The sequence below is a fragment of the Phyllobates terribilis genome, unplaced genomic scaffold (assembly GCF_046119375.1).
Source record: "Phyllobates terribilis strain yellow unplaced genomic scaffold, ASM4611937v1 Scaffold_13__5_contigs__length_258822181, whole genome shotgun sequence".
Lineage (NCBI taxonomy): Eukaryota > Metazoa > Chordata > Amphibia > Anura > Dendrobatidae > Phyllobates > Phyllobates terribilis.
In genome coordinates, this window is record NW_027362773.1 from 158,073,566 (window position 1) to 158,098,213 (window position 24,648).

At 45.5% G+C, this 24,648-nt stretch overlaps 1 protein-coding gene across 1 annotated transcript; it reads right to left on the reverse strand.

Annotated features, from left to right (window-relative positions):
* Positions 1-255: 255 nt before the first annotated feature.
* TPCN2 (two pore segment channel 2) lies at positions 256-23,448 on the reverse strand. The gene is made up of 25 exons (XM_073658831.1): positions 23,156-23,448; positions 21,194-21,255; positions 19,566-19,642; positions 19,069-19,246; positions 18,400-18,516; positions 17,947-18,053; positions 16,628-16,700; positions 15,930-16,029; positions 12,323-12,388; positions 12,151-12,215; positions 11,513-11,616; positions 10,985-11,066; positions 10,819-10,905; positions 10,274-10,393; positions 8,080-8,139; positions 7,698-7,826; positions 7,533-7,582; positions 7,262-7,361; positions 6,700-6,771; positions 4,847-4,920; positions 4,411-4,501; positions 4,247-4,329; positions 3,924-4,005; positions 2,914-3,005; positions 256-2,055 (listed from the first exon to the last, which is right to left on the reverse strand). Exons 1-25 carry the CDS (start codon positions 23,325-23,327, stop codon positions 1,977-1,979), a joined length of 2,322 nt encoding a protein of 773 aa, XP_073514932.1. The 5' UTR covers positions 23,328-23,448; the 3' UTR covers positions 256-1,976.
* Positions 23,449-24,648: the final 1,200 nt, after the last annotated feature.

Consider the following 24,648-nt stretch of genomic DNA (forward strand, 5'->3'; position numbering starts at 1 on the left):
GGTCTTTAAGACCCCCGACAGCCGCCAAATGCTCGGTATTTAGCCTCCAAGACATCCTGAAATCATTGGAAGGGCTAAAAAAAAATAAATAAAAAAAAAACTAAAAGTATATATATTTAAAGGAACACTTCTGCCCAAACCAAGCCTCCTGCATGGCCTGAGGGGGGGGAAACTATTTTCTTGTTGGGGGTTCTTTAAATCCTATTTTTGGGCGCCGCTCCTTCAGGCCCGGCCCTGGGCATAATCCACCCCACAGAAGGTTCCTAATGTTTATTTTACTTCTTTAGGAAAATCAGATTAATTATGGGAGGAAATAATACCGAAGATACAAAATCTGGAGGATCTGACAGGTCACTGGTCATACATCATCTGCAAACCAAGCTGATAAAAACACACACACAAAATATATATATATATATATATATATATATATATATATATATATATATATATATATATATATATATATATATATATATATATATATATATATATATATATATATATATATATATATATATATATATATATATAGCACTACCCCTGTCTACAGGTCGCGTGTGGGATTGCGCCATTAAAGTGAATTTTTTCCGAGGTGTTTTGGAATAAAGCACAACTATTTTCCTATTCTGAGGTCACCGGAAATCGATGGTCAGCGGAGTTTGGACACTTGTGGATTTTCTAAACTCCTCAAAAGAGGGAAATGCATCTTCTGATTCCTCTGTAGAAAGTTTAGATCATTCGTGTCAGGAATCTCAGAAGTGTGAAGATGTAGAGAGCCACCTTCTACATTTAAAAGGGCATGGTCACTTTAAGGGCCCCCCCTCTTAATTTTTGGTCCAAAATGCATCTATTTTTGCACTTCATTAAACATATTGCACCGTTTAGTTTTTACAGGTTCTTTGCACACTACTGGTTAGAGAAAGAGTTTACCGAGATCCCTTCAGTGAGCTCCTTATGATGGGAAAGTTTGCAACTTTTTTTTTTTTTCCTGAGCTTTGAACTTTGATGTGGTCTGTGGTCGTAGATCAGAAAAAAGACAGAAAAGTAAGAAATGCTCCGGTCAGACTGAGCTCACTGATGGATTCTCAGCTAACTCATTCTGCAGTCAAGCAAAGTGTTAGGGAAAAAAAAAAAAAAGCCTGTAAAATCCAAAACAGTACAAAACAGTACAAAATATTTAATTAAACCCAACTGAAAATATATTTTTAGCATAGAATTAAACAAAAAAATATATTATATACATACTTATAATTTCTGTGAGTACGACTCATACAAAAAATATGCAGCTTTTTAGCGTCACAATAGGGGGCACTGCCAATCATAACTTCCTGCCAGCCTGATGGGGCATAAAAATGACCCCAATACTCCAAGGCCCTGTGTCTGTTTCCTCAGACCCTGTGCTGGGCACAGCAGGGTACCAGTTAAAGGGATTGTCCAAGATAATTATTAAAAAATATATATATATATATATATATATATATATATATATATATATATATATATATATATATATATATATATATATATATATATATATATATATATATATATATATATATATATATATATATATATAATTTTTTTTTTTTGAAAACCAGCGCCACCCCTGTCTACAGGTGGTGTCTGGTATTGCAACTCAACTGAAGTTAATTGGCTCTGAACTGCAATACCACACACAACCTGTAGACTGGAGTGGCGCTGTTTCTGGAGGAAAGCAGCCATGTGTTACCGGGCCCCTTCATACGCAAAGGCCAAAAATTCAGTTCACAGAAATCTAAAATCAATTGTAACAGAAGTAATAAAAAATATCCGCCCCGGAATCAGCGCTGCGGTCGGAGGACCGCGACGGGGCATCTCGGGGGGCGCTGTATTATGGGGGAATCTCAGGTTCGGATTGGCAGCTCCGAGTGATTCATTCCCTGGTTGTCCTGCTCCTGATCCACTTATTTAAAGGGACCTGCGCGCAGCGAGCGTCATCTGGAGAGGTGAAGGTGAGGGTGGTGATGCAGCCGCTCCAGCAGCTCCTCGTCCGTCGGCTCCTCTAAGTCTTCCCTGTGGGGGGAAAAAAATAAACAAAAATCAGATTTCGCGCCGCCTGGGGTGTCCGCTGTTCTGGAGGACTTTCCAGTCCTATTGGTTTCAGTCTGCACTAGTGTAATACTTCTTTTCACCTTTGGAGGCGCTAAAAGGAAGCTGGACACTCGCTGCAGATTATAGTTGCAACAAGAGGAACAGTTTGTGATCAGCCGATCGCCAGAGCGTCGCTCCAACAGAAAGGGAAGGGGGGAATCACGGGCCCCTGGGGGCGAACTTTAATGTCACCATAGGCCACAATTCACAAGAGACCTTTCTTTTGGCAGTACTTTTTTTGTGCTTTATTTCTTAGTTTTGATTTTTTTTTGCAAAAGTATTAAATACACAAACAAAAAAGGATACTATCTGTACAAATCAGAACACTACAAAAAAGTAAAGAAAAAGCAAAAAAGTTTAAAAAGTATAGAATCTGGACTACAAATAAAGTAGAAAAAATATATTAAAAAAAGAAAACTACTTTTACTCTTGGTATGGTTATACTTTTGTAATTTTCTTTTGTTTTTTTGTTTGTTTTTTTTTTTTTTTACACTTTTATAAATTTATACTTTTTTTGTACATTTTTTTTACAATTTATTTTAGACTCTTTTTTGGTACTTTAATGTTTTTTTTTTTTTTTTTTTTTTTTTAAGGACGCACGGCCAATGGCTCGTATAAAGTGTCACCGCAAAAACACAAGTAAATCATGCAGTACTCCTCTTTTTCCAATGGGCCCTAAGGTGCACAGAAGCTGGGGCCCCAGTCGGGTCTATACGCTGACAGCGGCCCCATAGTCAGATGCGCCACCACGAAGCAGAGAGCGACTCGCCCCAGCGTTACCTGAACATGAGCTGAACCGTCATGTGATATTCCACGGACGGAGACAGCGCCGCCGAGTGCCGGTAACTGCGATCCCACTTATGGATAAAGTTCTAAAATATAAAAGACAAAAAATATATATATATAAATTTAGAAACAAATACTAATAAGTAGCAAAAGTAAGTGGTGACGCAGAGAAGAAGGTGCAGAGCACTGCGGCCCCCAGTGATACGCTTTCCCCACCCCACTCATTATTGTATTTCTGCATTTCAGCAGCCTAAAAAAAAATCCCCCCCCCCCCCACTTGTGATCACATTTTTTGGAACTTTCTCAAAGTATCAGAACTTATTTTATATACATTTTTTGGGGGGACACCAATACAGGGGAGAAACTCGTTTGGCGTTTTAGGTTTCTTAGACTGTGATTCACACTTCAGTTATGGATACCATAATGTTCACCCAAGAAACTCTGTGTTTGTACAATTTAACCTTTTCAGTGTTTTTTTGTTTTGTTTTCTTTTTAAACATACTTTTTATGAAGTTTCTTTAAACTTTTTTGTACTTTGTTTTTCTTGTACAATTCTTGGTTTTTCTATGCCTTTTTTGCACAATTAAAAACTTTGGTACATTTTTAATAGATTTGGAATTCTGTAATTTTTTTTCGTACAGTTTTTAATACTTTTTGTGCTTTTTTTTAATACTTTTTGTGCTTTTTTTTTTTTTAATACTTTTTGCGCTTTTTTTAATACATTTAAAGTAAAAAAAAAAAAAAAAAAAAAAAAAATTGTTTTTTTTAATTGCAAATCCAGACTCTATAGGAGCCCCCCCGTCCTGGCACATCTGATCCGAGATCCAGCCGGAGAGAAGGGGGGCATCCAGTGATCATGTGATCGCCAGGTCCCCTACCACCAGCGGTATTGCTGGTGCAGTCTGAGGAGCTCCTATGGGCCAGGGCTGGTGTTTAAGGTGGGTATAACAAGACCTGGTGGGGGGTGACCGCCTCTGCTCTCGCTCCTGCAGGGTCTTTCTTACCTCAAGAATCAGGGCTACAAACAGATTCACCCAAACCACTGACGAGACGAGCCACCAGGCCACGAAGTACAACTTCGACCATCTGGGAATAAAGAGACGCGACAAAATTACCCCAGTGTCATCTATGGGGCGGCCCCACAGAACTTCCATTTCCAGGAGGAACAAGAGGAACAACACAATGCCATTATATATAAACAGCTCCACTTTTAAATTACAGTCTGGGCCGGTACTGAAAGACTAGCTGCAATCCCACACCCTGCCACCAGACAAGAGTGGCGCTATCTAGCCATCGTTCCCTGTTATTTTATGGGCGCATCACTCACGGACTGGCGTATCGCGCGTACGCCTCCAGGAACACCTGCCAGTTATTCACCACCATCACGTCCCACAAGGTCACCAGGGCCGCCTGCCGCACACAAAGGGAAGATGTAAAATGGCGTCATCCTGGCGACACGCAGCCACCGCCACGAGGAGACGCAGGACTCACCGCAAAGTCATCAAAGTTATTGGGCCAATACTCCAGCTGCTCGAAGGACCCGCACTGCAACGTCTCGTTCCCGGGGTCTTCACCAGACGAGCTGAAAGTATAGAAAGAAGGAAGATTAACGGCCAGAATCAGCAAAACGGACCACGTGGCGCTGATGACCCGAACACACTGTGGACCCCCAACCCTGATACACTCATCCGCGAGCCAAAAATCAGAAAGCAATGGTATGCCCTCCCAATCTATCCCCCAACACAATATAATATCCCCCCCCAACACAATACAAGATATCCCCCAACACAATACAAGATATCCCCCAACACAATACAAGATATCCCCCAACACAATACAAGATATCCCCTCAGTCTATGAGACAGGACCATCCCTCTAAGACTCCATTATCACATGATCATACTCTGACGCTCGCACCACCACATACCTTACATTTCTAGGATTAGGAATGACGCCTTTAAACAGGTCAATACCGATGATGGCGAAGACGTAGTACACCACCTAAAATAGAGAAAAACCGACATCAGATTCTGTCTGCAGCCACCACTAGGGGGAGCTCCCTGTATACAGAGATACATGATAAGATTCTGTCTGCAGTCACCACTAGGGGGAGCTCCCTGTATACAGAGATACATGATAAGATCCTGTCTGCAGCCACCACTAGGGGGAGCTCCCTGTATACAGAGATACATGATAAGATCCTGTCTGCAGCCACCACTAGGGGGAGCTCTCTGTATACAGACATACAGGATAAGATTCTGTCTGCAGCCACCACTAGGGGGAGCTCCCTGTATGCAGACATACAGGATAAGATCCTGTCTGCAGTCACCACTAGGGGGAGCTCTCTGTATACAGACATACATGATAAGATCCTGTCTGCAGCCACTACTAGGGGAGCTCCCTGTATACAGACATACAGGATAAGATCATGTCTGCAGCCAGCACTAGGGGGGGAACTCCCTGTATACAGAGATACATGATAAGATCCTGTCTGCAGTCACCACTAGGGGGAGCTCTCTGTATACAGACATACAGGATAAGATCCTGTCTGCAGCCATCACTAGGGGGAGCTCCCTGTATCCAGACATACAGGATAAGATCCTGTCTGCAGCCACCACTAGGGGGAGCTCCCTGTATACAGACATACATGATAAGATCCTGTCTGCAGCCACCACTAGGGGGAGCTCCCTGTATACAGATATACATGATCAGATCCTGTCTGCAGTCACCACTAGGGGGAGCTCCCTGTATACAGAGATACATGATAAGATCCTGTCTGCAGCCACCACTAGGGGGAGCTCCCAGTATACAGACATACAGGATAAGATCCTGTCTGCAGCCACCACTAGGGGGAGCTCTCTGTATACAGACATACATGATAAGATCCTGTCTGCAGCCACTACTAGGGGAGCTCCCTGTATACAGAGATACATGATAAGATCCTGTCTGCAGCCACCACTAGGGGGAGCTCCCTGTATACAGAGATACATGATAAGATCCTGTCTGCAGTCACCACTAGGGGGAGCTCCCTGTATACAGAGATACATGATAAGATCCTGTCTGCAGCCACCACTAGGGGGAGCTCCCTGTATACAGACATACAGGATAAGATCATGTCTGCAGCCAGCACTAGGGGGGGAACTCCCTGTATACAGAGATACATGATAAGATTCTGTCTGCAGCCACCACTAGGGGGAGCTCCCTGTATACAGATATACATGATCAGATCCTGTCTGCAGCCACCACTAGGGGGAGCTCCCTGTATACAGACATACAGGATAAGATCCTGTCTGCAGTCACCACTAGGGGGAGCTCCCTGTATACAGAGATACATGATAAGATCCTGTCTGCAGCCACCACTAGGGGGAGCTCCCTGTATACAGAGATACATGATAAGATTCTGTCTGCAGCCACCACTAGGGGGAGCTCCCTGTATACAGATATACATGATCAGATCCTGTCTGCAGCCACCACTAGGGGGAGCTCCCTGTATACAGAGATAGAATCTTACCATGTGTCTGCAGCCACCACTAGGGGGAGCTCCCTGTATATAGAGATACAGGATAAGATTCTATCTACAGCCACCACTAGGGGGGTGCTCCCTGTATACAGGGATACTTAAAAATATTGAACTTATTATATTTTTAAGTATCTCTGTATACAGGGAGCTCCCCCTACTGGTGGCTGCAGGCATGCATGGTTTATATAACTATGGATGTCTATGAACACTGCATTGAAGTACATTTGGGACCAAGAAACTCCAAATAAAATGATCCTTACCACCAGTATGCCAGCAAATGCCCGTAAATTCTTTACTAGATCCAGCACAGTGCCGGCAACCAGTGCCATAACCTACAAGTAAAGGAGAATAATGTTACTTCAGACTTAAAAAAAAAATAAATAAATTCAATCAATGTATAGAAAAAGCTAAAAATTCTGCTTTCAGCGGCCACTAGGGGGAGCTGGCGGGCTCATTGCATACAGTTTTATCATTGAGATGCGTTTGGAACAGCATGCAATAAGCTCTTGAGCTCCCCCTAGTGGCGGCTGATGGTAGGGCTGGTGATCCCGGCTACCTGCCTTACACAGTGCAGTCTCGATGAGAGCGCTCACTGCCTGGATCGGAGACATCTTTGATCTGGGCAGAGGTGACAGGCGCACGACTCCGCGTTACCGCCGTCCTCCGGTGGGATAATGGCAGCACCCGTGCATTCAACACAATAATACCCCGACAAACTATTACGTCAGAGTGATGTCACTTATGAGCGTCTTAAAGGGAGTGATCGCTTGATTCCGTACCAAGCGGGGTATCGCCGGCTCGCCACGTAGGCGTCTCACCCACCTTCATATTTGGGATGATTCGCAGAAATCTGAAGACTATAAACATGTTGACAAGACGGAGCATTTCCCATAGGGACAGCAGCCCCTGCATGTCCGGCTTCCTGCAACCAAAAAAAAAAAAAAAAAAGTAAGTGGGGCGCCCCCGACTCCCCCTCTATTACATGGCTTAAAGGGATCACAGCAAAATCACATCTGACTGCAGTTTCTGAGCCCAAAAAGCAGCGGCCGCATGAGGCTTTCCCTACACGATCCATATATCCCTCGATACTTACCAGCCGGGATGTGGGAACTTGTATAATGAAAAGGTAGCGATCTCCAAAACCTGCAAGACGAGGACAAGGAGCTCAAGCGGACCGGTCACAGTCAGGTAGAATACGGCCGCAAGACTGGAAAACCCCTTTAAAGTGACAGAATAATGAATGTTTCCGGTCCTTTACCAGGAGAATGAAGGTGAGGACTCCATCAAATATGTTGCTTGTGTAGGAGACATAGTTCTTAATCCCCAGGGAGAAGATCTTCAGGGCCATTTCCAAGACGTAGTAGAGGATGAAGAAGCAGTTTATGGCCTGTAGAAAAGGCGAGAGAGAAGTGAGCGATCCCTTTACTTCCAGCAGCCTCTGCGGCCAAAAGTCGGCATCCATCCTACAAACGGCACCGAAGACGGTTTCCCCCCAGAAGAAACTCTCCGCGCCATTTGTAGGACATCGTAAAAGGATGAAGAAGCGGTTTTTGTCCTGCAAATAATTCTAGAAACATTTAATAGGATTCCTTTACTTCCAGCAGCCTCTGCATACAAAAGTCTACAGGAAAGGTACTCACACCTAAGAAGAAGTCATCCCGATCGCTCCCGGATTTCTCCGCATCGATCATCAGCACAGCCTGTCAAGATGGCAAAGACCAGAAAAGCAGTCAAGAAGTTATTCAGGACCGGTGAAGATTCAGGAGGCGCAACGTGACGGACGGATCCAATTCTGAATCACCCGAGCTGCAGTACCAGACTCTGCCACTACAAAGTGTATGGAGCAGTTTCTGGTAATGAAGAAAGTCCTGTGCTTACAGCAGCAGCAGCAGCGCCCTCTAATGGCTGATGACGTGTTAGACTCCGATCAACCACATATTATGGACTTATCCAAACGACGACATCAATATCGCAGTCACGTAAAATCCCCTTTAGAGGTGTTGGTACTAGGACACATCCTGGATTATTAGGGTACATGGACATCGGGGGAGGGTAGGTCCTTCACTCGGGACCACCGCTCAATTACAGTGCATTGTGAAAGTATTTGGCCCCCTTGAACTTTTCTACCTTTTGCCACATTTCTGGCTTCAAACATAAAGATATAAAATTCTAATTTTTTTGGGAAGAATCAACAAGTGGGACACAATCGTGAAGTGGAACGAAATTTATTGGATATTTTAAACTTTTTTAACAAATTAAAAACTGAAAAGTGGGGCGTGCAATATTATTCGGCCCCCTTGAGTTAATACTCGGTAGCGCCACCTTTAGCTGCGATTACAGCTGCAAGTCGCTTGGGGTATGTCTCTATCAGTTTTGCACATCGAGAGGCGGAAATTCTTGCCCATTCTTCCTTGCAAAACAGCTGGAGCTCATTGAGGTTGGATGGAGGGCGTTTGTGAGCAGCAGTTTTCAGCTCTTTCCACAGATTCTCGATTGGATTCAGGTCTGGACTTTGACTTGGCCATTCTAACACCTGGATACGTTTATTTTTGAACCATTCCATTGTAGATTTTGCTTTATGTTTGGGATCATTGTCTTGTTGGAAGATAAATCTCCGTCCCAGTCTCAGGTCTTTTGCAGACTCCAACAGGTTTTCTTCCAGAATGGTCCTGTATTTGGATCCGTCCATCTTCCCATCAATTTTAACCATCTTCCTTGTCCCTGCTGAAGAAAAGCAGGCCCAAACCATGATGCTGCCACCACCATGTTTGACAGTGGGGATGGTGTTTTGAGGGTGATGAGCTGTGTTGCTTTTACGCCAAACATATCGTTTTGCATTGTGACCAAACAGTTTGATTTTGCTTTCATCTGACCAGAGCACCTTATTCCACATGTTTGGTGTGTCTCCCAGGTGGCTTGTGGCAAACTTCAAACGAGACTTTTTTATGGATATCTTTGAGAAATGGCTTTCTTCCTTCCACTCTTCCATAAAGGCCAGATTTGTGCAGTGTACGACTGATTGTTGTCCTATGGACAGACTCTCCCACCTCAGCTGTAGATCTCTGCAGTTCATCCAGAGTGATCATTTGCCTTTTGGCTGCATCTCTGATCAGTCTTCTCCTTGTTCGAGATGAAAGTTTAGAGGGACGGCCGGATCTTGGTAGATTTGCAGTGGTCTGATACTCCTTCCATTTCAATATGATCGCTTGCACAGTGCTCCTTGAGATGTTTAAAACTTGGGAAATCTTTCTGTATCCAAATCCGGCTTTAAACTTCGCCACAACAGTATCTCGGCGCTGCCTGGTGTGTTCCTTGGTCTTCATGACGCTCTCTGCACTTGAAACAGAACCCTGAGACTATCACAGAGCAGAGACCCCTGAGACTATCACAGAGCAGAGACCCCTGAGACGATCACAGAGCAGGTGCATTTATACGGAGACTTGATTACACACAGGTGGATCCTATGTATCATTACCAGTCATTTAGGAGAACATTGGATCCTTCAGAGATCCGCACTGAACTTCTGCACTGAAAGTAAAGGGGCCGAATAATATTGCACGCCCCACTTTTCAGCTTTTAGTTTGTTAAAAAAGTTTAAAATATCCAATAAATTTCACGATTGTGTCCCACTTGTTGTTGATTCTTCCCCCCAAAAAAATTAGAATTTTATATCTTTAATGTTTGAAGCCAGAAATGTGGCAAAAGGTAGAAAAGTTCAAGGGGGCCAAATACTTTCACAATGCACTGTACACAGCAGAGAGCCTCATCGGCTCGGGATTTAGTTTTCTGGGGTGTAAATGTGAAATACAATACAATGCAGCACTCATCACTTACACAGATTGAGAGGAGATTAGCCAGAGCCACCATGTTCCCCAGGTAGTCAAAATAGCGATGGCTGCCGACGATCTGCAAAATCTGAAGGAACCTGGACTGATACGAGGGCTGCGGGGGGTGCTGTGAAAACAAAGGACCGAAGTACACAAAGTTAGATGGGGATAATTTGCTCATCACTGGAGGTCTGACCGCCGGGACCCCACCAATGCCTCGCTCCGAAATATGTTGGAAAGGAGAGGCGATTAAGCATGTCCCCCTCCGTTCCCAGCACTGTCGACAGCAAGCGCCTCTGTCTCTGACAGTCCCATCGAAATTAATAGGGTGTGCCCCAATTTTAAGATTTTTTGCGGGCCAAGAGGTCAGACCCCCAGCAGTGCAGTACTTCAGGTTGGTCGTCGGCCCCAAAAGGATGCCCAAATCTGCAGGAGACCTCAGATAAGGGACGATAACCGGCCCCCACAAATCGGCTATTCCGCAGTCTGGCACCGCTATAGGCGTCCTCCGCCGGTGACTATGGACCAGAAGCCGAGAGATGCCCACGTTACCTGTCTGACCGGATCCTTATCCAGCTCATCAAACAGCTTCTGGAAGAGCTCCGCAGAGATGACGCCGCCGGGGCAGCATTTCGCTTGCTGCAAAAAAATAAAAAACAAGAAGTATAATAACAATTCCATAAAAAAATAAATAAAATAAATAAAAATATTCAGCCACCTCTATGATCGCCATCTTGCAGTAGGCGTCCAGCTTGACTTTCAGTAGGACTTTAGTGAAGGTCTCGCAGTCCACACAGGCCCTGGGAGAGAGGAAAGGACTGAACACGGCCGCAGGTGCCCAAATAACGGCGCTGTGCACGGACCCAACAACCTCCAACAGACACAAAAATTACTTTAACCCCCAAGTAACATTGTCCAAAAATCGGTGGCAAAATGTGCCCAGGAGTTATAGGGCCATCGCTCCAACTGCGGCAGATCAACCGCTTAGACTCCATGATTAATATCAACTGCGGCATGTGAGGGGTTACACAGAGTGGAGAGGCCCAAAAGTTACCACCTTTAAATAAAATAAATACATTCGCTGCGTCTGTAAAAGTCCAAACTAATAAAAGGTCCTATTTTTCCCACGTGATCAACGCCATAAACACTCTGCCGAAATAACACCCGCGGCACTGTGCCAGCAAAAAAATAAGATTTAATAAATATTACAATAATTACTAAATATCATCATCATCATCACACTTACGCCTGGTCGCGAGTGCGGGTTGTCACCTCCCGGTAGAAGGAGAGGACTTCAAAAGCCGCTCGAATTCCCAGTCTCCTCCTCAGCAGCGACGCCTGCACCGATTTCTGCAGGAAAGAACCAAATAAAGGGGAAAAAAAAAAAAAAGCAAATGTGTCCTCGTCACCCACCCGGTAACAACACGATTCTCCCGCTCGCTGCGATTTACGGAGGCAACAAGTTTGTAGTCTTTTTTTTTTTATTTATCCTATATTTTACGACTTAAAAAAAAGTGCAGAACTCTGTAAGAAAAAAATAAAAATTAAAGTTTGTTTTGCCATTTTCCGTGACTCATAAATTTAGGTTTCCATTGATGGAGCTGGTTTAGGGCTTGGCGATACATTTATAATAAGAATATTTTATTTTATTTTTTTTCTATAGCGCCAACATTATTCCACAGCACTTTACATTTTAGACAATGTCGATGGTATCATTTTTGGGGGTATAGATGTCATTTTGATAGTTTTTAATTTTTTTTATTGTTTTTTTTTTTTGGGGGGGGGGGGGGGGATGGTTGCGGCAACCGAAAAAGCAGCAAATTGTGTTTTTATTTGCTTTCTAATCGTGGACATTCCCTCTAACTGTACAACCATTAAACGTACCATTAAATAGCCGCGGAACTGGTTGTAGATGACGGCCGTCAGCAAGTTCATCAAGATCAGACTTCCTGCAGAACAAAGGACAGTGAGTAATGGAGTAGTGTTACCGGCCGGGGACCTCGGGCCTCACTGACAGGTACAGGGGGATCAGGATGCGCCCCCACAAGTCACCTACCTATCACTGTGAATATGATGAAGAAGAGGGAGTACGCCCGGTTGTAGGAATACGCCGGAATCATCACTATCAGGGGACAAAGTCAGGACAACATCAGGTTATTAAGTGAATGTATCTCGACTTGTCTGTTAACTCCTTAGTGACCAGTTACATCTTTATTTATTTCCTCCCTCGGCACTTGTACTTTTCTTTTTACAGCATTTCAGAGAATCTAGAAATGACTGGATAACTAAGAAATGGAGAAAAGTTTTATTTAAAACTTTTTGCAAACTTTTAAAACTTTTTATTTTTCTTAATCCTTAGAAAAGTTTTTTTTTTTTTTATTTAAAACAAAGTGTAACAATCTCCCCCCCCCCCGCAATATATTAAAGCCCCTTTAGAAGACTTGTTGAAAAAGGTGGGAGTCTGGTACCCAATATCCCCCACAGATTGCTGAATCCCCAGGGCTGAGGCGTGCACACAGTCATGTACTTGCGCCCATACCTTTCTGTGTGCGCACTTCTGCATAAGCCGAGTGCTTTAGCCCTAGGATTTGAGTGATCGGTGAGGGTTCAGGACGTAGATACAGTATACTGAGCATCTAACTGGAAAGGACAAGAGAGAAGCTCTGTGGGTGTGGCCTGTCAGTCAGTGGCCAATCAGTATCAGGAGGAGCGTTCTCAGCAACGTCATTTGGCTCAGAGCAGGTAATAGAGGTCGTTCTTACAAGACTCCTCCCCCAGGTCCTTTCCAGTTGGATTCCACGTAAATTATAATGCCATCCCCTGAGTCAGTATAGCAGCAGCTCTTCAGCTGGGCAAAAAACCCAAAAACACAAGATATCGCTCAGCTGAACACTTGTTGGGTTGATATCTCCCGACTCCTCCATACAAACGAGCACTCGGCTCATGTGTTTTCAAAAGGCAGAAGGGAGAAAGTCCCCATCAGACATCTCCGGCGGCTGCTCATCTCCCTAAAAATAAATAGATAAGAATTGGAAATGGCCAATCTGCCCCAACATTATCTGTTGGTGAAGGGGGGGCAACAGTGGGGGGAAAAAAAAAACAAAAAACTCTACACATCAGATAGTCGTTTCGTCCCGCTGAAATCAGAAAATGTGGCCAAATTTAATTTAATGTGTATGGAGACTTTGGAAATCACTCGTTTAACAGTTTATTGACATCTAAAAATGCAAGACTGTACACTTGAAAGTGCTATTGTTAAAGGATGTTTAAGGAGGACCCGTTACTTGCTCAAAAATTATTGTGAAATACTTAGTAAAAATAAAATCTCTGAGCTCCACTGATTCTGCCGCTCTTTTCCATTTTCAGCTGCGTTGCTCCATTGCAGAGATATTCACATTTGTTTTTTTTTCTGGAGCACAGCATGTGAAATCTCTGCTTGTAGCGCAATTCGGCATTTCTAGTGATAGAATCATAGAATGGTAGAGTTGGAAGGGACCTCCTGGGTCATCTGGTCCAACCCCCTGCTCAAAGCAGGATTCACTAGATCATCTCAGACAGATGTCTGTCCAGCCTCTGTTTGAAGACTTCCATTGAAGAAGAACTCACCACCTCTCGTGGCCGCCTGTTCCACTCATTGATCACCCTCACTGTCAAAAGGTTTTTCTAATATCTAATCTGTGTCTCCTCCCATTTAGTTTCATCCCATTGCTTCTAGTCTTTCCTTGTGCAAATGAGAATAAAGATGATCCTTCTACAATGTGACAGCCCTTCTGATATTTGTAGACAGCTATTAAGTCTCCTCTCAGTCTTCTTTTTTGCAAGCTAAACATTCCCAAATCCTGCAACCGTTCCTCATAGGACATGGTTTGCAGACCAGTCACCATTCTGGTCGCTCTTCTCTGAACTTGCTCCAGTTTGTCTATGTCTTTTTTAAAATGTGGTGCCCAAAACTGTACACAGTATTCCAGATGAGGTCTGACCAAAGAGGAGTAAAGACCGATAATGACTTCACGTGATCTAGACTGTATGCTTCTGTTAATACATCCCAGAATTGTATTTGCCTTTTTTGCTGCTGCATCACACTGTTGACTCATGTTCAGTCTATGATCTATTAGTATACCTAAGTCTTTTTCACATGTACTGTTGCTTAGCTCTATTCCTCCCATTCTGTATATGCTTTTTTCATTTTTATTGCCCAGATGTAGTACTTTGCATTTTTCCCTGTTAAAGACCATTCTGTTGGTTGCTGCCCACTGCTCCAGTTTATTTAGGTCTTTTTGAATCCTCTCTCTCTCTTCTCTAGTATTAGCTATCCCTCCTAGCTTTGTGTCATCAGCAAATTTAATCAGTTTACCCTCAATTCCTTCATCTAAATCATTGATAAAGATGTTGAACAATACAGGTCCCAGGACAGAGCCCTGTGGTACCCCACTTGAGACATTCATCCAGCTGGATGTGAAGCCATTTACAACCACCCTTTGAGTCCGATCACTAAGCCAGTTATGAATCCACCTAACAGTTGCCTGGTCCATTGCATACTTGGTCATTTTTTCAATAAGGATAGTGTGAGATACTTTGTCAAATGCTTTGCTGAAGTCAAGATATACTATATCTACAGCATTTCCCTGATCCACCCAGTCAGTGATTCTGTCATAGAAGGAGATTTACTCGAGATTTAGGAGCATGCTCGAGGGTTTTCGAAGTATCTTTGGCATGCTCGAATGTTATGTTTGAGTCACTCCGTGTGCAATGATTTGCGACTGTTTGACAGCTTTAATACATGTGAGGAATGCCTGTTTGTTAGGCATTCCTCACATGTATTAAAGCTGCCAAACAGTCGCAAATCATGATCAAAACATAGCATTCAAGCACGGCGCAGATAATCGGCGAGCACCCGAGCATGCTCACCAAAAGGGTTAACAGAACAAGCTCGCTCATCACTAGGCATTTCTCTTCAGAGTCTTCTCTGGGAGCGTGTGCTGTCCCTTCCCCACCCCAGATGCTGCCAATCACAGCTCAGCCAATGTTTGGGACTAACAGACTCCTAGATTAGATGCAGAGCTGTGATTGGCCGCATCTGGGAGGGAGGAGTGACAGCGGACGCCCTCAGAGAAGACTATGAAAAAAAGCCAAGTTGTGCTACAAGCAGAGATTTCACATACTGAGCTCCAACAGCAACAAATGTGGATATCTCTGCAATGGAGCGATGCAGCACAAAAAGGAAAAGAGCGGCAGAATCAGTGAAAATCGGGGATTATTTACAAGGTATTTAGGCAATTTTTTACAGCAAGTGACAGGTCTTTAACTGATGAAATCAACTAAGTCAAGTATAGTGCAGACAATGTTCATAAGTTACAAGCAGACTTGGACAAACAGTGTTCGGGCATCCACTTGTCAGATGAGGTTCAATGTCGTTATAGGGTGGGGAGGGGGGAGTAAAACTAGGAGAGGCGCTGGTAGAGAAGGATCTGGGTGCACCAGTAGATGACAGACTAAATAACAGCACAATGTCAATCAGCAGCTTCTAAAGCCAGCAGGAGATTGTCATGTATTGGACGAGGCGTGGACTCGCAGGACAGAGACGTGATACGACCACGTTACACAGCGTTGGTGCGGTCTCATCCGGAACTTGCAGTTCAGTTTAACCTCATCATGTAACTCACCATCGGGATTGTTAGCAGTGGTCAGCAGCACCAGCAGGGAGGTCAGCGAATCCGGCAGATTGCGAAAATATCGCGACCACTCGACGTCAACCTTAGAATCCTGGCGGCAAAAATAGACGGATGAAAAGAAAAGAGTGACACATTGTATCTAGATCATTACTGTTACAGTCAAGGAGAAGGAAGAGCGAACCCAAGAGCTGACAGTCACAAGACAGAAGAACAGGTGCTTACATACAGGAGAGCCTAGTCCTGACAACAGAGGAAAGCAGAGAGTGGTCAACCTACACGGAAACAAGAGCAAGTTCAGAGGAGAAGCCGGGAGCCACATTTACATGTTAAAATGCAACAGGAGCTCACGACCTGGATACATTAACTTCCAGGAGCGATGACGTCCCCTAACGCTGCAGCCAATCACTAGCGTGTACGGCACAAAACTGCCGAGGCCAGTGATTGGCTGCAGTCGTCACATGGATGTGTGTGAGGTCATCACTGCAGAAAAGAAAACAGATTGTCGAGGGATGACGGAGCATCGGGCGATTTTTTTTGTCTTTATTTTATAACTGCTGCAGTCCCGAGAACGGCCACTACATGGTGTGCTGAGCTCTGCAGATTACTCCTGCCCACCGCCGATCGGGGGCGATGGCGGGTGTCAGACCCCCACATCTCATACTGATGACCGAGAAGAGTGATGTAGTTACCTTGGAGTGAGCGAACAGCAGCATGCCGAACATGGTGAAGAGGCAGAGGTGCAGCGCCAGGAGCAGCATCACACTGCGGGCAGAGAACCACGGATCAGGCACAACCCCACAAGTCCTCAGGGTTTGCAGACTTTTGAAACACTTAAAAGTATCAATGCATCCAACATAAAAAATAAAGTCACTTTGCGCAGGGTGTGGACTCCAACATTACCTTCACGTTTGTGTACACAGCGCCTATACGTCTATGTGCTGCACACTACACCCACCACCCACCCTCAGGCGCTGCACACTACACCCACCACCCACCCTCAGGCGCGACACACTACACCCACCACCCACCCTCAGGCGCTGCACACTACACCCACCACCCACCCTCAGGCGCTGCACACTACACCCACCACCCACCCTCAGGCGCTGCACACTACACCCACCACCCACCCTCAGGCGCTGCACACTACACCCACCACCCACCCTCAGGCGCTGCACACTACACCCACCACCCACCCTCAGGCGCTGCACACTACACCCACCACCCACCCTCAGGCGCTGCACACTACACCCACCACCCACCCTCAGGCGCTGCACACTACACCCACCACCCACCCTCAGGCGCTGCACACTACACCCACCACCCACCCTCAGGCGCTGCACACTACACCCACCACCCACCCTCAGGCGCTGCACACTACACCCACCACCCACCCTCAGGCGCTGCACACTACACCCACCACCCACCCTCAGGCGCTGCACACTACACCCACCACCCACCCTCAGCCGCTGCACACTACACCCACCACCCACCCTCAGCCGCTGCACACAACATCCACCACCCTCAGGCGCTGCACACTACACCCACCACCCTCAGGCGCTGCACACTACACCCACCACCCTCAGGCGCTGCACACTACACCCACCACCCTCAGGCGCTGCGCTTCTTCCAACTGTGCAATCAGCTAGAAACTCGAGAAGAAAGCGCAGCCGTCACCAGGCCGCAGAAAACCAAAGATTGCAGGGCCCTGTGCAGCGGCCATGTCAGTAGCCTGTGGCCACTGGAAGGACCCCAGAGCACCTTCTCCTCCTTCCTGCCGCCATCCGTCTTTTTATTAGTCAGCCTGGTGCAATGTCATGTAAGCGTCGCTCCGCAATGATGAGGTCACGCCGGCTAATAGGAGGGGCCGCAGATGCGGGCAGGAAGGAGGTGCTCTGGGGTCCGGTGGCCACAGATTACTGACCTGGCTTCTGGATCGGGTCCTGCCAGTCTCTTCTGCAGACCAGGGGCCCGGATACATCCCCCCCGATCCCTCCGGGCGCCGTCCTACCTGCCCATCTCCGGCAGCGTCCTCTTGATGCATTTTAGAGTCTTTTTCATTAGAGACGAGTTCTGGAGAAGAAAGAACGGTCGGAGGAGCCTCCGGATTCGCACCCCCTTAAAAAAAGAAAAAAAAAATCAGTGTTGTGAGGACCAACTAGAGGGTCAGTGGCCAAACTAAGGGGGTCAGGAGTTAACTCTTTGTTTCATTGCAGACAGACCGGCCGAAGTCCTGCTCCTTCTCCAAACCTAAAGCTCAGAAGTCCTGGAGGAAAGGAGAGGAACAATGATCACCTCCCGGGGCACATTTGGGTCACGCATCATTTTGGATGAAGGACGAGCAGAACATGATACTAATATTTTCTCCATTTCCTTTTATAACTTAATGTCCCTTTAAGGATTACGCTCCATCTGTTCTTGGTGCCGCACCCAAGACCCCGGCTCCACCACGCGGACACGTTACCTCCCGGCACAGGAAGCACAGGGACACCGTCCAGTCCGCCAGGGACACGGCGAGCGCCAGGATGTAGCCGAGAAGCCACTTGTTCTTGGTGAACTCCGTCCATCCGATCAAATAACTCTGAGGAGGAAAGAAACAATGTTACACGACGTCCCCGGAGTCTCAATATTATATCACAGCATTTACGGTCACCGGCCATTATATCCAGACTTCAGTGGGCCGGGGACCTCACCCCCCAGGTGAAAGGGAAAGGAAGGTGGCCGGGGACCTCACCCCCCAGGTGAAAGGGAAAGGAAGGTGGCCGGGGACCTCACCCCCCAGGTGAAAGGGAAAGGAAGGTGGCCGGGGACCTCACCCCCCAGGTGAAAGGGAAAGGAAGGTGGCCGGGGACCTCACCCCCCAGGTGAAAGGGAAAGGAAGGTGGCCGGGGACCTCACCCCCCAGGTGAAAGGGAAAGGAAGGTGGCCGGGGACCTCACCCCCAGGTGAAAGGGAAAGGAAGGTGGCCGGGGACCTCACCCCCCAGGTGAAAGGGAAAGGAAGGTGGCCGGGGACCTCGACCCTAGGAGAAAAGAAGGCAAGGGCCCAGGACCTCTTCCCCATGGATCTCGCCCTCCCAGCCCCTTGTTGTAACCGCAGTGGGGGGGCTCTCCATCAGTTTTTGGGCTCTGACCTTCACAGAGAGATCTGCTATAAACAGCAGGAAGGTGAGGAGCTCCACGCTCTCGGTGAGGCCGCACGGAGGCTCCCAGGCAGCTTTGCGATATCGGACATCGGACGTCAGTGTCAGGGACGACGGTGTCTCCACGAAGGCCAACGCCAGATTCACAAAGATCGTCACATTCAGAATCCTACAGGAAAAGAAGACGACGGCCAAGGTCAGCAGACCCAGCAAAGCCTGTGCCCACAGAGCGGTTATGTCTGGACCACCCATCACACCCGCCCATGGAGACAGAAACAGTCAGATTCTGGCCAGCCACTAATGGCTGATAACAGAAAACAATAGAGTGAAATCCCCTGTGAAGTATATTTTTCCCATCATTGATCTTTCCTTTTGCCTACTGATGTCAACACGAACTCACGTCTTCGGGCTCCTGCAAAGTGGTCAAGCTAATACCCCACTTGCTGACGGTTTCCACTTCCACAGCGTTATGTACCATGTACGCTTACCATTGGCACAGGTCGGAGTAATACCATCGATATAACTGCAGGGAGTTCTGGTCGACCCGATGGTCTATGGAGCGATACTGAAAACACAAAAAGGGGTCAGACTAAAGTGAGGTTTGTAGGCTGTAACCATGGAGAAGCATTAGGCTGCACGAGAGCTGCATACACAAAACGGAAAGAGAACATATTTTCAAAATTGCTTGATTTTCCATCTCAGATTTATTATAGACGGACAACACTGTCAGCTCATCAGAGCAGAATCCATCCACAAGAAAAGCTCATTGTACAATAACTGTGGGAAAGACGGGAACAGACCCCGTCCTCATCTGTCTGCAGTCACAAGTGTTCTCTGCTGGAAGATTGTGCTGCACAGACCACCCGAGGCGAAGCCCGAACTATATCACACGGACCGTCACATGCAAAACCATGGACGAGTCCAGAAGCCGAAGAGAACGGAAAAAACAGAAGATTCATTTCTACCCGATAGATTCTAATAATGACCAGATCAACGACAACATTCACCGGGTATATATTATCCTCCAGAGCTGCACTCACTATTCTGCTGGTGCAGTCACTGTGTACATACATTACATTACTCATCCTGAGTTACATCCTGTATTATACTCCAGAGCTGCACTCACTATTCTGCTGGTGCAGTCACTGTGTACATACATTACATTACTGATCCTGAGTTACATCCTGTATTATACTCCAGAGCTGCACTCACTATTCTGCTAGTGCAGTCACTGTGTACGTACATTACATTACTGATCCTGAGTTACCTCCTGTATTATACTCCAGAGCTGCACTCACTATTCTGCTGGTGGAGTCACTGTGTACATATATTACATTACAGATCCTGAGTTACATCCTGTATTATACTCCAGAGCTGCACTCACTATTCTGCTGGTGCAGTCACTGTGTACATACATTACATTACTGATCCTGAGTTACATCCTGTATTATACTCGAGAGCTGCACTCACTATTCTGCTGGTGCAGTCACTGTGTACATACATTACATTACTGATCCTGAGTTACATCCTGTATTATACTCCAGAGCTGCACTCACTATTCTGCTGGTGCAGTCACTGTGTACATACATTACATACTGATCCTGAGTTACATCCTGTATTATACTCCAGAGCTGCACTCACCATTCTGCTGGTGCAGTCACTGTGTACATACATTACATTACTGATCCTGAGTTACATCCTGTATTATACTCCAGAGCTGCACTCACTATTCTGCTGGTGCAGTCACTGTGTACATACATTACTGATCCTGAATTACCTCCTGTATTATACTCCAGAGCTGCACTCACTATTCTGCTGGTGCAGTCACTGTGTACATACATTACATTACTGATCCTGAGTTACATCCTGTATTATACTCCAGAGCTGCACTCACTATTCTGCTGGTGCAGTCACTGTGTACATACATTACTGATCCTGAATTACCTCCTGTATTATACTTCAGAGCTGCACTCACTATTCTGCTGGTGCAGTCACTGTGTACATACATTACATTACTGATCCTGAATTACCTCCTGTATTATACTCCAGAGCTGCACTCACTATTCTGCTGATGCAGTCACCGTTACATACGTTCTGTGCTCGGCCTCGCTCTTACCTGGATGGCGTCTTCAATGAACACAACAGCCTGATTCACATAGAGGTTTTCATCTTCGTTCCCTGGAGAAACAGGAGCAGAATGTTTTTGTTATTCCTCCAGCTCGGAGCAGCGCTCGGTTTGTTGTAGTGATGAAACAGTTTTCTAAGATCTAAGAATTAGAATTTGCTGCTTTACATCTAGAGGAGAAAACTAACTATACAGATCTTAATGCTTTACAGCAGGGGGACCCCAATGTGAAGCTCGAGGCCCCGTGTTGTGCGGCGTTTTTTTTTTCCTGTTACTTTTAAAGTAGTAACTCTGGGGAGAATTATTCGGGGTTTTTTTTTGGGGTGGGGGGGGGTAATAATTGTTACCACTTTACAAGGGGGGGCCATTGGGAATTATAATGCTCCAGATGGGCACACAGGGGGCTTCAGTTTTAATCTACTACAATGTGGCCCCTCCGGTAAGTGGTTCGGGCCCCTTCTTTACAGTAGAGCTACAATTTTATCCAGCAGCTCCATCCGGAGACTTCCTGGAATCCAGACTGATACATTGTAGCGATCGGCACCGGAAACAATGTAGCGCACCTCCGAACGTGAAGCAGCTGACAACAGCTGGACAACAGAGCGCCGAACGTGAAGCGGCTGACAACAGCTGGACAACAGAGCGCCGAACGTGAAGCGGCTGACAACAGCTGGACAACAGAGCGCCGAACGTGAAGCGGCTGACAACAGCTGGACAACAGAGCTGGATGGGGGTCCAGGGTGGTCTGCAGAGCATTACATGGGTGTGGGATCTGTCGTAGCCGCAGGGCTGGTGACTTGTCCGGTCTTGTTATATGGCCGCCTGGTGAGTCGCTCGTCACGTTACGAGGAATAAAGTTGGGTGTAACCTCACAAGACAACGACTCCCATCATTACCGGCCTCAATGATAGGAGTTATAACCGGTCGCATCAAACATTATATATGAGAATCTGGAGCATCGGGGAACATCAAAAGAAAATCCCACAACGGCCGCAATCGCCAGAATCACCTCACATACATGAAACGAGGAATTGTTATCTATGCGATTGTCTGAACCCTTTCTGCAGTGGAGACGCACCCTTAGCTCCCCGCTATCACCTCCTCTCCCCGCTATCACCTCCGCAGGGGTAGGGTCAGCCCCCCAGGGTCAGAGATACATGGACCCCAGGAGATACAAGCAGAATACAACAATCAGGAAAGATTAGGATTGTGTGAAGGTCGGGGCAGAGAATAAGAGCAAGAGGAGGAGACGCCGAGTATTAGGGGAAGCCCCAATGGGGAGTGAGGGCAGAGGAGTGGAGTCAGACGGCTCCTTTTTAGTTTTTGGCCTTTTTTTTTCCCAATTTTAGGAGCAAGTCTACACTTCTTTTTTTGTGAATGTTGTTGTAAACATATTGTATCCTGTATATATTACTGCAGTACCGTAATATACAGGTGCCAAGTCCCCAAAGAGAACTAAAAAAATATATACAAAGTGGAATGTAATAAAGTTTTTAATAATATTTAAAGAAAAAGTTCACAGCAATCCCTTTTTTTTTTTTTTTTTTTCCAAAATCCAAAAATAAATTAATAAAGGATCGAATTTGAGAAAGTCCAGTCTATGAAAACAGAACTTTACTATTATATTACTGTCAGGCTTATAAACAGTAAATATTATTATTATTATTATTATTATTATTATTATTATTATTATTATTAGTGTTTAAGAAAGAAAAAAAAACTATTTTCAGTCTCCGCACCCCTCCCCAAAAAAAGTAAAAATAAAAATGCTGCGACCCCCCAACATGGTACCAATAAAGAAAGTTAGCAAGACAGGAAGAGGTTAAAATAAAAAAAAAAAAGTGGTCGGTGAAAAAGTTGCAGGGGCGCGGATCAGATCCAGAGGTGGACTTCTTACTATGGGAGGTCACGTGACAGAACATGACCGCGGGCGGTATGACCAGATAGGCTCACCATTGGGCTCCTCCAGGCCGGGGCCCCTCGCCTCTCCTCGCCCCGGGGCCCCCCCTGCCGAGGATGCGGTGGAGGAGTAGGAGCCGCTCCGGAGCAGCCTCTCCTGGGCGCTGAAGTCCGGATCTACGCACCAGCTCCTCTCCACCGACGCCAGGAGAGGCTCCGACTCCATCCCGACCGCCCGACTGTCACTGATCTTTAAAACTAAAAACTAACCCCCGAGTGAACATCCAGCCTGTCAGCAACACGGGACATGAGACCGGCGCGGTGCATGCCGGGGGCTGTAGTCAAAGCTCTCCTCACGGCGCCTCTGAGCTTCCCGAATTATAGCGTCCTCGGGACTACATTTCCCAGAGGATTGTTGGTTTGAATTTGCTAAGCTTTATTGAAAAGAAAAAAAAAAGAAACAATACATTACTAAAAAAAAAAACTACTGTCCCTTTACTAAAGTTCTTGTAAAGTTCTACAAGGAGTGTTCGCCAGAAGTCCTCCGATGCGGCCAATTTATAGTTTTGCGCTTTAGTTTTTTTTTCTCCCAGGAGCCATAAAGTTTTTTTTATTTTTTTTTTTAGTGGGACGAATCGTTTGAATGACACGATTTGATTTGGAAGAAAAGGGGAAAAATTCACGGTGAGAAAACAAATTCCACCATTTTTTTGTTTTTACAACATTGTACATTAAATGACTCCCCGGATCAGTGCGATGACCACGATACAAAACTTGTGTATTTTTTTTTTTGTTCCTTTTTTTTTTTTTTTAATTTTAGTAGAAAAAAAATTCTAAAATTTAAAAAAAAAAAAAAGTTTGTTGGGTCGCCAGACTTTACTATTTATTTATTTATTTTTAATTCTTTTTATTGATGGATTTTTTACAAACTTTATTACTTCTCAGTTGACGTCTAGTTTTTACATTTTGAGCCCTTTATATTGCACTACAGGGAGTTGGGGGGCGGGGAACCAAAAAAACAGCAATTTTGACTTTTTATTTTTTGTTTCAGTGTTTTCTGTGCGGGTCACACTTCCTTATACCTGGACGGATCAGACTATTAATGACGCAACAATAACTAATATATTTTTTATATATTTTTTTATTTATTTGGGAAGAGGGGGACGGTTTTTATATTTTATCTTTTTTTTTTATTGTTTTTACTCCCCCCCCCTCACTGTCATTTGATCGCTCGTATCGTATCCTGCAATATTTTCCTTTACAGTAAAATGACTTTATTTAAAGAGCCCCTGTAACAAATCAGAAGCGTCCAATCATTGCTCTCATTTTATTCCCGCCGCTCCGGAATTTTCCGTTTTTTTTTTTTTTTGTAAATCAGGAAGTTCCATGGATTTTGGACTTTTTCATTTAGTCCAATTTTTTTTTTTTACTAAGGGGGCGTGGCTCACTGGTAATTAGCTAAAGACACGCCCCAGAGGATCCTGTGAGCCCCGCCCCCTTGTAAATACCTGGGAAAATTAGCTCTAAATAAAAAGGCCCTTATCTCT